The sequence below is a fragment of the Neolamprologus multifasciatus genome, chromosome 19 (assembly GCF_963576455.1).
Source record: "Neolamprologus multifasciatus chromosome 19, fNeoMul1.2, whole genome shotgun sequence".
In the NCBI taxonomy this organism is placed as follows: domain Eukaryota; kingdom Metazoa; phylum Chordata; class Actinopteri; order Cichliformes; family Cichlidae; genus Neolamprologus; species Neolamprologus multifasciatus.
In genome coordinates, this window is record NC_140457.1 from 19,970,947 (window position 1) to 19,985,883 (window position 14,937).

A 14,937-nucleotide genomic window follows, 5' to 3' on the forward strand; every position below is an offset into this window, starting at 1 on the left:
AAATGTTTTTGTTAATGAATTTATATTTTTTCAAATAAACATTTATAATGACAAAATGTCTCTGTTCTACTACACAGCAAATATTGGCACCCGACTTGACACAAGTAGAATTTATTTCATATTATACTAATGACAAAACATACTAATACAGTGGGATGCAAAAGTTTGGGCAACATTGTGAAAAGTAATTATTTTCTTGTACAAATCACTGGTTGTCACAATAAAAATAGTCAGTTAAATATATCATATAGGAGACACACACAGTGATATTTGAGAAGTGAAATGCAGTTTACAGAAAGTGTGCAATAAGTGTTTAAATCAAGCAGGTGCATAAATTGGCGACACAAAAAAAGAGAAATGAAATAAATATTTAGTAATATCAATGTGTGTGTCTCCTATATGATATATTTAACTGACTATTTTTATTGTGACAGCGATTCATACAGGAAAATAATGACTATTAATAAGGTTGCCCAAACTTTTGCACCACACTGTATATAGGAACATAGTGAAGACAAGTTACTTAAGAGAGTAAAAAGAGGTTAGTTTATTTTGGAGTAGAGCTCCATTTATTAAGAAAAAATTAAAAGGACAGGAACACTCTTTAGAGGTTTGTGGGTGGCTCTTAAAAGAGCCGTTGTGGGGAAGTCACTCGGACTTCAAACAGGCTACTCCTTTGGTTGCCAAGACACAGCTCCCTCCACCGAGAAGTGAGCCATGAATTTCTCCCTCACCAGGACAGCCTCTCTGGAGGAGTTGTTTGCTGGCAAGGAACCTGGACAAAATTGTTTAAAATGAGTATTATGTGTACTGCAGTTACAAAATACATTATTGAAATTACAAAATTACAAATTGCAAAACATAAATCTTACATAAAACATTTTGTAATTATAAGGATAATTACATGATATATATTAGATATAATCTAAAACAGTCTGCGGGGATTATATACAAATATTCAACTATCCCAGAATTAAACCAGGTCTAAATAAAAAGGAGTGAGTATCACTACAAAGGTTAACTCAGTGGTCCTAATGCTACAGTTTGATATCAGCAAACACCGAGCGCATACATTGATATGACACCACAGCCATGCTATCATTCAAACACTGATAACAGCATAAATCGAATTAAATCGGGACTTGATGAGACCTTCTGAGTATCACTAGAAATATTATAAACAGTCGTCTCCGTACCACAGTTTGCTTTCAGTAAAAACCGAGAGCATTCACTGTTAGCATAGCACATCCACGTTAGCAGTGTATAAATGGATAGTTTAGCATATATTAGCACAGGTATCAATACAGGACTACCATATTAAATACTTTTACTAACCTCAGGCAGATGGACAGGCGCTCTGCAGGTGGGATTGAGCGCCTGTAGTTGGTGTCTAGGCGGGCGATTCTGGGACCGACGCGGGAAAGCAGGTCCTCAAACTGGCCGAGTGAAAGACGGTGATATCGCTGAAATCGGCCGTCATCCAGGCGCAGCTCCTGGAGCAAATGGTGAAACTCACCAAACTGCTCACGCCTCTGGAGGACCTGATGGACCCAGGTACGGCGAGGGCGTCTTTTACGCCGCTGCTCTGCTCTCCACAGTACATAGAGAAGGGAGACTCTCTCTTCAAGCGCTAACTCGACAGCTGCCATCTTGCAAAGATACCGGTCTGGCACAACTTCCTCCCACATCCCTCCCACATTTCCGGTTCACGCGCGTCAAAATATCATATTTTGAAGCGCGATGGATTTTTCTTGGACACGAGTTGAGGCGCGAATGTGCACGCGTCAAATTAGGGGCGTTTGGGGCGTTTTTGTTCGCGTCCATCGCGTTCGGTGTGAACACACCGTTATTGTTCCTGTGGTGGAGCAGCTACTACCAATCTCCTTTACGAAACTAGTCTCTGATGGGATACAGGTATTTGGGAGACATTTGATTTCTTGTAACCTATTTCTAGAGAAACTGTGGTTTTGGGTTAGACTTCGGGTTGAAATTGATGACACTGACACCTAGTGAACTGCCCAAGGTCAACAGTCCTGATTTCCACGCATTAAGGGTTTGGCGTAAGTACAGATTGCGTTACACACAGATCCGCAATTACCAATGTACACATCTAGGAACGCACCTCTGGAGTCACAGATGCCCTGCATCACGATAGAGGGAAACAGTTTCCTATTGATGTATGACCTCTTATGTGGTTCTCCAGGTGGAAGAACGCGGATGTGGCATCCATCAATTGCACCAGCTGTGCAACGGAATGCCTCATTGCCAGCAAGGCGTGCAAAGCCTGCCCCAACCTCCTGCATCTCTTCTGCCTTTGGGAAATGAATGACGCGATGCAGAATTTTCATCATTTCCTCTATGACATTGTGAACAATCCTGCACACTGTTGCCACCGGCATGCTAAAGATGTCTGCTGTCAGTTGGTATGAGGCTCCACAGGCCAGCCAGTAAATGGTCACTAGCACCTCAATTTCGTGGTTCCATCCGTGTTGTTTTTCCCGGGGGAGCATTTGCAACAGCATGTTAATGCTTGCTCTTGACAGTCTGAAGGCTGGTTTTAGGTCAGCTCCAGTAAAGAAGATTGAAAGGATGGGGATACTGTAATTAATTTGTGTATATATTTTTGCTGGGCCTTTCCCCCGTTTTAAAAAAGAAAAAAGATACTTACAGTATTTAAACAGATAAGATTCAGGTTTTTTATATATTTATTAAACAGTTACTGAAATATTTATTGTTATTTTTAGTATACATTATGTCATGTTTACTTAAATTTCGATGGCTTTCTTAAGTGTGTATTTCTGACCATTTGCATGACATGTTGCGGCTCCTCCAACCTATGGCCGCGGCAGGCTAAACATGAGGACACAGATGACGCGCAACAATAGACACATAAAATACACTTCTGTACCATTTGCTCCTTTTATTCCACATGCAACTGTCCAATATATAAATCAGTGCCTGGGATTAACTATTAGACAAATGCACAGACTGCACAAACAAATAACTGCAACTCACCAATAACTGCACTAACTACTATGCCAAATTACAACTTGGCCTATGGCATCAATTAGTGCACAAATACACAAAAACCATCAAGTTACAGTCAAAATACATCCAAATCATTCAAGCTGCGCTCAAGCTGCGGTCAACAGAAAGTTCTGCCTCATGCTCACCCTACCTTTCTGCTCATCAAGATCAGGTGCTGTGAACAGGCGAGTGCAACCACATTTATCATCTACCACACCCATGAGACACGCCCCACACCCGTGCACCAATACAGTGAGTCCATTTAAACCAACCCACCTAGTCAAAAAGGAACTCATATTACTGAACTTCCAAAACAGAGCTACCCAGATCACTTAAATTACACAATTGAAAACATGTGTGTATTGTTTGTGTATTTATAGACAAGCACTCATATTTATTCAAATAATTAAAAAAAAAAAGTTCATTTACCTGTTACTACCACACACCAAATCCGGTTGTTGATACTTCCTGGCTTGTGTAGCCACGAGGTAACAAAAGCTCAACACTGCGCCCTAGAAACCTGGAGCACTTCTGTTGTCTTTTGTACGCGTTTTGGACTTTGTACGTGCTTCTGAGTTTTTACGTGTTTTGGAGTTTGTACGTGCTTTGTCTCTAAGGTCCACCATAAATATACTTTATTTATTCACTCCACATAAAATGTAATAAATAAATCATATAATACAAAAAACAACTATTTACATTTTAAACTTTTAACTATTTAAATTTTCAGCTTTTTCCTTTTAAACAAATTTAACGTGAAACAACACAAAACACTGCAAACCACAACACAATTAAATATAAATTAAAATATGAAAACAAAAAGAACATGCATATTCTCTGTCATATGGACCTGCATGAATAAACTTTCTGAATCCTTTATCATCTGCAACTGAAAATAGTTGTGGATGATTACTATACCTTTCTAATGTGACGTTGTTGTCCCTGGCTCTTTCTCCGTTTCTCCGTCCTGCTCTGTTCTTGTGCTACTAAGTGTAACTACCGCCCCTCCCCCCTATTCTTAGCGTAAAGCACAAGACCCCCATGCTGAGTGACGCGGAAAAAAAGTGCGAGAGAGAGGGTGAGAGAAAGAAAAACAAAAAAACCCCACGGCTTGTGATAAGGAGCCGGCTCGCGTCGTTCACGTCAAAGATCCGGCTCTAAGAGCCATTTCGTTCGCGACCGACCCATCACTACTGCACAGTAAGCCAAGGTCATAACTTAGGTTCTCTGAGAGAGAGAAAGAATGTGGATGTTTAGGTTTTATGACTGTGGAAGGGGGGCTGAAGGTATAAGAATGTGAGAAACGCTCAGACACGTCGAGATCAGGCGGACACCCTCCCGCGCTCATCTCCCCTACGGATGGTTTATGCTCAAAAGTGTTGCATGGAATAATGAGAATTGTATGGAATAAAATGATGAGAATTTAACTGTATCCATGTAAAATTGTTCAAAGTGACCATTGTGTTCATAGATGTTAAAAATACCTGAAAATAAAATGAGTTCAGTGACAGTTAGTGTTTGTTGTAATCAATTTATTAATAACAAAAAACGTTTAAATTAATGCAACACATATAACAATGTCACAAAATATTCAAATAAATACATTTCTTAATGCATAACTGATTTTGGAACTGATCTTTCAAGAAGTGAAAACAGTCTGTCCATCCTCTCCCTGATCGAATCGATCGATTCGGGACCTTGTGAATCTGAATGGAATCGATTCTAGAAATCCGTGACAATACCCAGCCCTACTCGTCTCCACCCAACGCGAGCTCAATAATGGCCACAGTGAGCATGTGAGCAACTATTTGCCTGCGCTACTGTGCATGTATGAAGTGGACCAACTTGTGATCAGGCACACATGAGACCGACCGGCTGAGAATACTGAAATCAAAGGAAATGAAACTCTTCTGTCTGGTGAAATGTTATACCTACCAAATCATGCTCCCTGGCCTCATATCCTTTGCAGGTGGAACTGGACCCAGTTGTGAAAACCAATGGTTTCCGTTCCTGATTTTGTCTCGCCAACAAGGAGTCCAGGCTGGTGATGATCAATTTAAGAACAGAAACACACTTCTTACCAAAGAAATGAATATTATTTTACAGTGTTGCTGAATCACATGGATGAATTTAACACCTGGACACAGTTATAGCGTGATGACTGGCAGGAGGAGATCTCACCCTGTGTTTCTCTGCCTGTGGTAGAGGTGGAACCAGATCAAGTGGAGCTGATTCTTGAACAGCCTCAAGTCAGAGCTGGATTGACCTTCTGTCACCAGGTACTGATGAACCCGCTGTGGAGAAACATCACTGATGATGTTCATGGATCCTTTAAACATAAATGAGAGCACAGTATAGTTTTGACCGTGGCTGGAAAATATTATTACTATTACTAGAAGAATTACCGGAAGAAATTTAGAGAACGATTCTTCATATATTGGAAGAATTGCTGAAGGCACCACTTAATAATGCAATCAGGTATGCCATATGATTTCCAATATGTGAGGGTGGCCAGGGAAACTGCACCAAAAATACCGCCTGTTATGGCAACACCTAGAACTGTGTTACGTGCGAGGCTGGCAACAGCACTCTGTGGTACTTCCTCTTTGATTTCACGCTCACCTCTCCTCAGCGGGATCTCTAGGCGACTGAGGAAAATAGCAGCTACAGGAAGTGACTTCATGGGAAGTCAAAGGTCACACAAACAAAATAAAAGCTCCTAAAATATAAATACAGAAAATAAACATATATAAATAAACACATATACATAACCAATACTGACAAAGCAAAATAGCACTGCAGGATGGATCTTTGGTGAAATATAAATTACGTTTTAATACACCCGTTACAAAGGCACCTCTATTTATGGACTCGTGGCAGAGATGGTGTCGTCGACCCCCAAGTCGAGACTGTGACGGTGACATCGACCGTCAAAAGCATCAAAGAAGCACTCCGTGTCATTCCGCGCATGCTCAGATCATGCGTATTGAAATGAACGGGATATTTATTTATTCATTTTAATAAATAATATGAAAAAGTCATATCGTCATCATCTTACGGCAATATTTTTTCATCGTATTTATGGTCACTGTAGTATTTAGTTCTGTCTTTCGCCTATATATATATATATATATATATATATATATATATATATATATATATTTTTTTTTTTTTTTTTTTTGTGTCCTGTTTGGATCTTTAGCCATCAGAATTGTTGTCTTAAGGCCAAGAAAGATGCCAAGCGGATTTATTTTACCAAGTGGATCATCCAGAAAGAGAGGGAGAGAAAGAAAACCAGAGGGGAGAAGAGACGGTGAGAAAGGGGGGAAGAAAGAAAGAAAAACAAACAAAACACCTGGATCACCTGTATGGAGAAAAAAAAAACAGAAGAGAAAGCAAACAAAAAAAGAGCAACATAATAAAAACAGCACCATCACAATAAACTATCTAGATAACAGTAGATACTATTATTCCAACTTTGTTTTATTGATTTCAACAATGACATACAAAGTTAGCAACAGCAAAGTCAATCTTGATTTCAGAACAGTTGTATGTCCATTATACCCTCCAAACCCCCCAACCCGAATTCTCCCCCTACCAGGTCCACACTAGACAAGACACCACAGAGAACAAGTCTCTGCCCACACACACACACACACACACAAAAACCCCGCAAAAAAAACAAACAAACAAAGCAAAAACACAGAAAACAAAAGCAGAGAAGGGACCAAACAAAACAAAAGGAAAAACAAATAGATATGGTATAAATAAGATTTAAAAAAACAAAAAAAACAACAACAACATTATAATGTAGCTTAGCTCAGTTCACTTCAGACTCAGGAAGTAGAGTAATGGTGTCCACCAGCAAGAGAAATGATTTCCAGATTTTGTTAAATTCCCTAATAGAACCTTTTAGAGAGAATCTAAGTTTTTCCAACTTTAAGTTGAAGAGTACATCTCTCACCCAATGATCATGAGTTGGGGGGTAGGGAAGCTTCCACTTCAACAGAATAAGCCTCCGAGCTAGTAAAGTGGTAAAGGCTAGGGCCTGTTTGAGGGGGCCAGATAGTCGGGAGGAATGCCAAAAATTGCGGAAAGTGGGTTAGGAGGGACAGTCTGGCCATATGCTTGGCTAAGTGTGTCGAATATATTCCTCCAAAATGCACTCAGTTTCGAACAAGACCAAAACATGTGGACATGGTTGGCAGGCGATAGTCCGCATCTGCTACAGGCATCACTAATGGTTGGATAGATTTTAGATAATTATGCGTTTGTATAGTGTACTTTATAGACCACCTTGCACTGAATCAAAGAATGGTGAGCACAAATTGAGGACGAGTGAATCAATTTCAAAGCAGAATCCCACTGCTGTTCTGGCAGGGTTGTCTGTAGCTCTTCCTCCCATCTCAACTTAATATGAGAAATGGATTTGGGGACCAAAGCATCTAGTATTTTATACAAGGCTGATATCAGTCTGTTTTGATGAGGGTTCGTCTGCAGGATAATATCCAGATTTGTTTCTGGAGGCCGATTGGGAAAGTGAGGGAACTGCGTTTTTACAAAATTTCTAGCCTGAAGATAACGAAAAAAGTTGGAATTAGGCAGGTCGTATTTAGACGATAGGTCAGCAAAAGATAGAAAGGTATCCTTAAGGTGTACAAGTCCTTAACAGTCCTAAGTCCGTTATCTTTCCAACTGCTAAAGGCCGCATCAGTGTTTGAAGGTGCAAAATTACAATTTTTTGATAAAGGTGTTAGCAAAGACGGTCCAAGTAGCCCGAAGTATTTTCTGAACTGTTGCCAGATAGTTACCGTTTCCTTAGCTATTGGATTATCCCCAACAAGGGTTGGAGAAAAAGGGAGTGGTGAGCTGAGTATTGATGATAATGAGTAACAGCTAGATGCAGTTTCCAATTGTACCCAGGCTGGTGCAGGGGGGTCGTTATGAACCCAATGTAAAAGTTTTTGTATGTTAGCTGCCCAATAGTAGTGTCTAAAATTGGGCAGACCAAGACCACCGTCAGTTTTAGAGGACTGAAGAATAGACTTGCGAATTCTAGCTTGTTTCCCTCCCCATATGAAATGTGACAGAATCTTTTCTAACTTGTCAAAAAATGCCTTGGTAAGAAGAATCGGGACATGTTGAAAAAGATACAAGAATTTTGGGAGGACACTCATCTTTATCAGCTTAACTCTCCCTGCCACTGACAATGGTAAAGAAGTCCAATGGTCACAATCTTTCCCAACATTTTCTAGTAGGGATAGAAAATTCTCCCTCATCATTTTAGGTATAGAAGAGGAAATAAAAAACCCCAAATATCTAAATCCGGTTTCTGTCCGCTTAAAAGGCACTATTGAGTGGGGAAGAGCTCTGGCCAGGGAATTGAGGGGTTGCAACTCGCTTTTTTGATAATTGAGCTTATATCCTGACAGTGTACCATATTGGTCCAGTATGTCAAAAAGCACCGGGAATGAGTTTAGAGAGTCAGAAATGTACAGGAGCAAGTCATCTGCATAAAGGGAGAGTTTGTGGGTCACACCAAACCTTGTAATGCCTTTAAATCTATCCTCTGAACGCAGCCATATTGCAAGAGGCTCGATAGCAATGGCAGAACACGTTGTAGCCTAAGTGCGAGGATTTTAGATAGTATTTTAAAAATCAATATTTAAAAGAGAAATTGGTCTGTAACTGCTGCACAACAGAGGATCCTTGTCCTTTTTCAAGATTAAACAAATAGTAGCTTCAGACAAATTCTTAGGTAATTGACATTTTGAAAAGGCTTCATTATACATATCTTTCAACAACGGTGCCATAAGATCAGAATTGGCTTTATAGTATTCTGCAGAGTAACCTTAGAAGGCATGGGATCTCATTTCATTGTTATTGTTCAATGACTGCCAAATTTATTTACCACTAAAGCAAAAGGATGGCATCTCCATAAAACCTCTCTTGACATGTCTAGATGACATTAAAGCTTGGTTGGCTCTAAACTTTTTAAATTTTAACAAAAAGAAAACAGAAGTGTTGGTGTTTGGACCCAGTGGTCCCCGTGAGTCCTACTCTGTTGATTTAGGATCCCTGGAAGTCTATTTTAAACCTGTTGTTAGTGACCTTGGTTTTAAGTTGGACAGTGATTTTAAATTGGACAACCAAATCAGAGCAGTGAAGTCCAGTTTTTATCATTTCAGGCGACTGGCAAGAGTAAAATCCTTTCTTTCGAGGCAGCACCTTGAAACAGTGATCCATGCTTTTATTTCTTCCCGCCTGGACTGAAATTATGAAATAATTTGCCCTTGCACGTTAGAAAACGTGGCTTTTAACCTCATTGAGACTTAGTTTCTCTTTTAATTGAAGTAGTTATTTAATTAATGATTTCACTCTTCTTTTATTTGGTTTTTATTTATATCTCATGTAATTTTATTTTACAGTTCCAATGTACAGCACTTTGTGTCAGCTGTGGTTGTTTTAAAGTGCTTTATAAATAAAGGTGATGATGATGATGAAACATGGTTTACTAGGGTTTGTAACTAATTGACTTTGCAGAGAGTTGAAGGCCAGCATCCCAATGCAAAACACATAGAAGGATGCATCTTCTATGGTTATTACATGTTATTACAGGCAGCCAAGTTTCCTTTCGCAGTAAGTGATGGAACACAGTTACACTGTTATAACACTGCCTCAACCAGGTTAGACAGATGATGTGGTGTGCTTTGGATCATGAGTTATTTCTCTCCTTCTCCATATTTTCCTCTTTCCCATCTTTCTGTTGCAAGCTCATCTTGGTTTCATCTTTCTAGCAGAATGTAATCTGAGGGGAGAATTTCTAAAGAAATACTTTAAAATACCAGCCTGTATACTCCTGTCATGATTATTTCTGTGGCTAATGATAATAGGAGTATTAGGAGCAAAGGAGCAAAGTAAAGAGTCGTCATATTACCATATAGCTGCAACCACAGCCAGACAACAACTGTGCTCATGACATAAAGGGTGGACACGCTGTTTTGGCAGTTTGGTAAAGTCATTTTATTAGACAAACCAATGAGGCGTGAAAATCAGTAGGATCTGTGTGTGCGTGCGTGTGTGTGAGAGAAAGAGCGATAGAGACAGTGAGAGGTACAGAAAACAAAGTGAAGACAAAGTGAAACCACCTTATACATGTTAATTGGATGATTTAAAGAATATTGGATAATTAAATACTTGTAGTGATTTGTGTGATAGTATTTACATATCTAAGACTGTATGCCTTATTAGACATTTTAGCTCATGGATTCTGGTGCTTTTTCACAAATCCATTTCCTTCTGACTCCACATCTAACATCATTCCAAGCTTTGAAGAAGTTTACTCTGGGATACACGGCTGCACAGTCTTCATCATTGAGATTGGTCAGCTCTCCATCGTTCCAGTACCTGAAGTAAAATACATTTTACTTTACAGAGCTAACATTTGCTTTCAATCCATCCACTTTTTCATCTTCCCTCTCAGCCACATATGTTATTGAGGAGAAGTTCATTTTTTGTAAGTGGCGGTTTCACTGTGTGTAGCATACTGAACTCTCACCCTTGAACAAGAAATGTTCCATCCAACCATTTCCAAGTCCCTTCCTCCTCGGAATCACTCAGTCCGATCCAGAAGTCTGTCGAGAGCTGGGAGGCATCTTGATGATTTATTAGGAAATTTACTGTCAAGTTCTAACAAAAAAAAAAGATTAAAATTAATTTTAAACAATCAATATGAATGGTCTCCACAGAAATATTAACAAACCTCTTTGTCTTGGCTGTCTATGATTATAAGATCTCCTCCCTGCAGCTGACAGAAATCTCTGGATTCCTTCCATGTTTTGATTTCATTTGATTTCAAGGAGAAGTAGTAACATACAGAGGTCATTAAAATCCATCCTGCAGGACAGCGTTTGCAGCCATCGCCTGTTTCCAAAAGATAATGCCACTATTATAGAAAATTATGAAACAAATCATATTTATTATATACAGAAATAATGAAACAGGTCTTACTATGCATTGACAAGAGTGATCTTGAAGTTTCAATTTCCTTTGTGATTTTTTCCATCTGACTTTTATAGTCATTGCTTCTTTTTGTCTGGTGTTCAAGCTCCCAGTTGGTTTGTGTCTGGCGGCTCATCTCACTGTCCACCTGCTTGCTGGCATCCTTCATGGTTTCCACTGCAGTCTTGTAAGTGTCCTGGAGGTTGATGAGCTCTTTGCTGATGCGTTCGGTATCATAGAGGGTGAGGTGAGTGTCTGTGAGTTTGTTATCTGCAAGATAACAAGACAGTGTAACTACAAAATAGGGTTAGTTCTTTTTACTGTTTTTCTTATTCGTAAATAACATTATTTACTGACACTGACAAACAACAATCATATTTTAGTACATAGTACAAATAATTTCAGCCATTTTTTATTTATTAACATTTTTTGGTTTTTGTTCTGGATTGTTAATAAAATTCAGTATCTGTTTGACAATAAGAATGATTTTGTGCATTGCACGTCCTCAGACTGACTTACAATGGACTCCCAGGCCAATATCAACTATCAGCAAAACAGCAGCGAGTAGGGCCAGGCTCACTGCAGCCAGTCTGTGACTTCTCCCAGGACTCATAGTGAACATGGACACTATACAGAGAAGAAATTAATTTTCAGCTTAATGACAATGACAAATCTTTCATGACCAACACTTGCTTGAAGTTCTGCTACATGTTATGAAGGCAACTTAATGTATCTTTTTACTACTTGCTGAACTTAAATCATGTGTAGTGTGTAGTGACAAGGCCCAAAAGAAGCAGTCCAAAACGGTGAGTCTTTAACATTAATACAAAGCCCAATTAAAAGTTAAAAGTGCAGAAATGATAAATAAGAACACGAGAGCCAAGCAGCGCTGCACACAGGAAACAGACATGTTTCCAAATATGAAATATACTGCAACAACAAAGAAACGGAGAATCAGAACAAAACAGAACTCAATGAGGATGGGAAACAGGTGAGGCATGAGATGCAGGTGAAACTAATTAACAGTCTAGGAATGAAGGGAGGGAAGCAAAACGAACCTAAAATACAAAACAAGAAAGAACGACCAGAACAAGGAAACAAAGGGACATAAACACAGGACGAGACAAGGGGGAAGTAAGAGAGAAATTAATAAAGGAACAAAACACAAATACTCCAAAATAGGAAAGTGAAGTTAAATAAAGATCAAACATCAGACTAGAATAAACCACTCAAACTCTACAAATACTATACTATCAAGAACTGCTTGGTGCCAAAAAACTTTGAATACTTAATTGTGAGACATTGAGACATGGACACAGAAATAATAAAACACTGAAGGTTAGACAAACAGAGATGAGACAGAAGGAGGAACAGAATAGAAATATAAAGGAGATCTAACAAAATACAACCCTTAAGTCAATTGTAACCAAAGCTGAGACCTGAAGGCACAAAAGTAAGGCTACAAAAACAAGACATGTGAACACAAAGCAATTAAGAACAACTACTAAACTTCAACTATAAAAATAAAAACTAGACTGAGTCCTGCACTGAAAAACTCAGTACCCAGGGACTATGATATAAACAGTAACTGGAACTCACAGACAATACAACAGAATCATTGCAGAAATGAAAGGATATCAAAATAGGAGTCAAACTTAAGCTTCAAGATATAAGAATCCAGAACTTCAGAGAGTAGAGTTGAAAAAAATCAGGAATCTCAACATGAATGTATAAACTAAGAATATGAAGCAAAACACAACAGAACAAAAAACAAAACTCTTCACTAGGACTGGAAAAACAATGAACCTGCAAAAACTGAGGGAAAACACTAAGTGTTGTAATAGTAATTTTACAATGTATGTTGAAGGGATATTACTGCCCTCTGTTGGTGTGTCTGTGCATTACATGCAATAAAAGGGGGTTGTTAAAAACATCACTAAGCACACTAAAGGCAAATACTAATAAATAAGCCACTACTAGATTTCTGAAGTACCAAGAAAAAAACTTTGAAATACCAAAAAAATGATAATGAGATAATGGGAACCAACAGCAAACCAAGAATTGACTTAACATTAATCAGAAATTAAGATTTATAATAAAACTAAAGTGAAATGGCACCATAAAAGCTTGGGCCCACGCTAATATTCTATTATGGTTTATAGCTTTAATTTATCTTTCACTCAGCTGTCTCAAATCATTGCATCTTATCATGACAGTATTTCAACTTATTTTAGCAGTGGTATGTTCAAACTTGATCAAAATAACCAACAGACACCCGAATCAGACTACTGAAGCCCATTAAACACAAATTTAATTTATTATACCTTGGTGCCTGTTAGATTGATGATGATGAGGATGGTCTTCATCGTGGAAGTCTTCTTCACAAATGAATTCCTTAAATCCACCATTAAAATTACCACCCGTGGGTTCTCTCCTCTCCTCCATTCTCACTGTTCAGTCAACATCGGTCATATGTGCATTTGAATAACAACTGGCCTGAGATGACGCAACCTGAACTTGCTGATTTCATCAAAAAATATTGAACACAATCAATTCCAGTAAAATCTGGAATGTGTGTGAGAAAAAAAGGAGAAGTGAAATAGCTGTTATTCATTTTGTTGCAGCATTCACTTTTCAAACACAGAGGATTTGAATGTGCTGACTCTTATAGCCAAATTAACCGTCTTAGATGCTGGACAGTAATAATGTTTTCTGCACTGCCCATGAATACCCCCCCCCCCCCCAACACACACACACACACACACACACACTTATTAATTTTCTAACAAGAACGCCAGGTTCTGGAATTATTTAAACACAACCTGAGACAAAGGACAACACAACATACACAGAGGTTCCCAAAGTGTGGGGCCCACCCCCCTGTGTGTGTGTGTTTGGGGGGGGGGGGGGGGGCTGAGGCATTGAGGCAACTCTTGAACTCTTGGTTGTCCCTGTGTTTGGAGCACGCGCTGGGCTCTCCAAATCATGGACAAACAGTATCCCACATTCTTGATTTTCAGTTCACAAACACTTCCTTTAATGTCTAACTACTCCGGAGATGTTAGCTCTCTATACAGTAAAGTTACAGTGGGATCCAAATAATATCAGGCTGATCCTGCCACAATTTTTTCCCTCGTTTCAAATCACGGACAAACGGTATCCCACAGTTGTTTGTGTTTTTGAACCCATTTTGCACAATAAAAAAACAACTGAGTTTTTAAAAATCTCAGTTTTCGGTGATTCGAGACGCCGTTTACGTGCGGATGAAAGGCCCAAACGCATAGAAACAGCTCCATTTTCAAAAATACCCGTGTAGGTGTGGACATAGCGTAAATGAGTTAGTAGTGTATTTTATTACCACCTGTTATTTATTGCAGTTTACTTTTATTTGCTTAATTGTTTACTAAATGTTTGAGGTGTGAAATAAACCGTAATGGAGTTTGAAAACAAAATATGGGTTTGTGTGGTCGGACGATGTGTTTGTGCGCTCGCGCGCGGGGGGGGGGGTTTCTAAATTCTAAAACACTATGCAAAAGTGCCATGTGTGGAAAACTAAGTGCCCCATGATTCAGTAGCTCGTTGAACCAACTTTAGCAGCAACAACTTCATCAGTCTCTCACATTATTGTGTGAAGGAATTTTGGCCCACTCTTCTTTATAGCAGCGGTCCCAAATCCTTTTTGCGCCACAGACCAGTTTATGTCCAACAGTATTTTCACAGACCGGCCTTTAAGGTGTCACGGATATATACAACAAAATAAAACCAGTACCGCTACCCCCAAAAAAGAAGATTTAATCATAACACAGCCAGGGAAACCAAGTTAACAATAAAAAAGTTTTTTGTTTTTTTTTAATAACGATGAAATGATAACGATAAAAACAGATAAAAACATCCGAAAACCATAAATTT

The 14,937-nt window shown here is 38.9% G+C and overlaps 1 protein-coding gene across 1 annotated transcript; it reads right to left on the minus strand.

Annotated features, from left to right (window-relative positions):
* Positions 1–9,313: 9,313 nt before the first annotated feature.
* LOC146496497 (uncharacterized) lies at positions 9,314–13,898 on the minus strand. The gene is made up of 6 exons (XM_085143872.1): positions 13,353–13,898; positions 11,548–11,655; positions 11,038–11,298; positions 10,790–10,950; positions 10,586–10,716; positions 9,314–10,434 (listed from the first exon to the last, which is right to left on the minus strand). Exons 1-6 carry the CDS (start codon positions 13,471–13,473, stop codon positions 10,284–10,286), a joined length of 933 nt encoding a protein of 310 aa, XP_084999998.1. The 5' UTR covers positions 13,474–13,898; the 3' UTR covers positions 9,314–10,283.
* Between the last annotated feature and the right edge of the window lie 1,039 nt (positions 13,899–14,937).

What these genes read in the sequence shown, in the direction of transcription:
- LOC146496497 (XM_085143872.1), bottom strand. Translation starts at nt 13,473, where the DNA reads ATGGAGGAGAGGAGAGAACCCACGGGTGGTAATTTTAATGGTGGATTT. An exon ending in ATCACTCTTGTCAATGCATA is followed by an intron (nt 10,951 to 11,037) that starts GTAAGACCTGTT and finishes TTTTGGAAACAG; the next exon opens with GCGATGGCTGCAAACGCTGT. An exon ending in GGAACATTTCTTGTTCAAGG is followed by an intron (nt 10,435 to 10,585) that starts GTGAGAGTTCAG and finishes ATTTTACTTCAG; the next exon opens with GTACTGGAACGATGGAGAGC.